At 35.4% G+C, this 2,159-nt stretch overlaps 1 protein-coding gene across 1 annotated transcript in view; it reads right to left on the reverse strand.

Annotated features, from left to right (window-relative positions):
* Positions 1-2,159, reverse strand: part of LOC106461878 (chitinase-3-like protein 1) — an 18,139-nt gene that overhangs the window by 3,978 nt on the left and 12,002 nt on the right. The window contains exon 5 of the mRNA XM_022388957.1: positions 198-321. Within this exon, the coding sequence (XP_022244665.1) occupies positions 198-321 (124 nt within the window). The remainder of the gene's footprint in view (positions 1-197; positions 322-2,159) is intronic.

Raw genomic sequence — 2,159 nt, forward strand, 5'->3', positions numbered from 1 at the left:
ATGAGTTTATTGTACATACTCACCACACAAAATATTTAACGTTGTTATACGGTACATCATGAGTTTATTGTACATACTCACCACACAAAATCTTTAACGTTGTTATACGGTACATTATGAGTTTATTGTACATACTCACCACACAAAATATTTAACGTTGTTATACGGTACATTATGAGTTTATTGTACATACTCACCACACACAGACGTCGATCGAGAAGTGTGTGTTCCGTATGACAATAAAGTGGCGCGTAATGGCCAGTTTTGCGTTCCCAAGGCCCATGATAATCCAGAGTTAACACAAGGACGTAGTCTACGAATCTGTGTGAAAAAAATAATAATAAAAAAGAGAGAGAGAAAGATAGAAGAAACAAATAGTCCGTTTGTCAGTTTCCTAAACGCCATGTTTATTGAACTTCGAAAATGTAATTAAATGCGCTTTAATATATATATAATGTATTTAAATCAAGGAAAATTATATTCTAATATCAATCTTTGATTGGAAATAACTTATTGTTAACATTCCTTGCACAAACGTAAAAATAGTAATAATAATAACAACGATTTACGTCATCAGTCTTTTTTCTTTTTTTGTTTATATATGTATGTATTTTGGTCAAAAATGTATTAGCAACTTAAAGAATGAATACCAGTTAAGTGTAACAAATTATAAGGAATATGGAAACCACAGGGCTATTAACGTTTATATACATGTTACCAGCTCCCTCATGTTGTATCAAGAAGGGAGATGGGTTTGGTTTATATTATAATATTTCTAATTTTGAAGATACAAGCGAGTTTACACTTGGATGCTTTAGGTATCCAAGATATGTTGCTCAGTGTGGGGTGAAAAATATTGCTCTTTATAAAGAGGGAACCAAAGAGTTTTTAGATCGTGGTGTGGCTGATAAGTCCCACGAACTTTGAGCATAACAGATGCTCTCACAATTAGAGGCACATAATTCCACCAATTATCTACTGTCAGGATAGCACAGGGCAACAACGTTATGAACAGTTCAATATAGCACATGATGAAATAAGGGCTAGTAACAGTGCATCAAACTCGGAAGTGCTGTACTGTGAAATTGAGCTTGTACTAGTAATAACCGCTGATTTTTAGAACAAGGGTTAGACGTCAAGGTGTGGCCAAAATATACAAGAATGCTCTATTTGACCGCTTTATGGAAGAAACCTTAGAATTTCAGAAACAGCACTTGATGGCCCGGCATGGCCATGTGGGTAGGGCATTCTGCTCGCAGTCTAAAGGTCGCGGGTTCGAACCCCCGTCCCACCAAAAATGCTCGCCCTTTCAGCCGTGGGGGTGTTATAATGTAACGGTCAATCCCACTATTCGTTGGTAAAAGAGTAGCCCAACAGTTGGCGGTGGGTGGTGATGACTAGCTGCCTTCCCTTTAGTCTCTCACTGCTAAATTAAGGACGGCTAGCGCAGATAGCTCTCGTGTAGCTTTGCGCGAAATTCATAACAAACAAATTTGATTGAAAGCAAAACCCCCTAATGCTAATGAAACGTTCCTAATATATTACCCAAAACGATCAATTATATTATTACATTGTAGCGTATAGAATGTGATATATTTCCTACAGTGTGCGTGACAAGGTTTACTGCATATTTTATGTATTTATCAGTATAGTTTTTCTGGATTCCAGTTGTCCTCTACTAATGGCATAATATATATATATATATGCTTGAATTAGCTCAAATATGTATGTTTTGAGCTCAAAACAGCATATAATGCATGGTTACATTCAAATACACCCTAATATACTTTTATTCCTCCATCTAGCACCTTCTGGTTATGGATATTGCTCTGAAAAAAAAAGAAAAAAGATGACCACTCTCGCAGAGGTCAAGTGTTTAGTGTGTGATATCTCCATGACCAAGAGGCACACAAAATTTTATCGTTATGCGTTCTTCAATTCTAATATCGATCTACAATCGACATAAATGGTACACACTCAAATGAAATATAAAACGTAATTTCAAACGTCCGTCGAAACATCTAAAAACACCAGTGCCATCTACGTATAAGTCTGGAATATATTATTTTATATAATTGGTAAAAGATCAATTTAACTAATACCGGCTATAAATAATGTTTACATATGTTCTTAAACATAAAACTGGAAATCGAAATGGT

This window comes from Limulus polyphemus, unplaced genomic scaffold (assembly GCF_000517525.1).
Source record: "Limulus polyphemus unplaced genomic scaffold, Limulus_polyphemus-2.1.2 Scaffold1051, whole genome shotgun sequence".
NCBI classification, from domain to species: domain Eukaryota; kingdom Metazoa; phylum Arthropoda; class Merostomata; order Xiphosura; family Limulidae; genus Limulus; species Limulus polyphemus.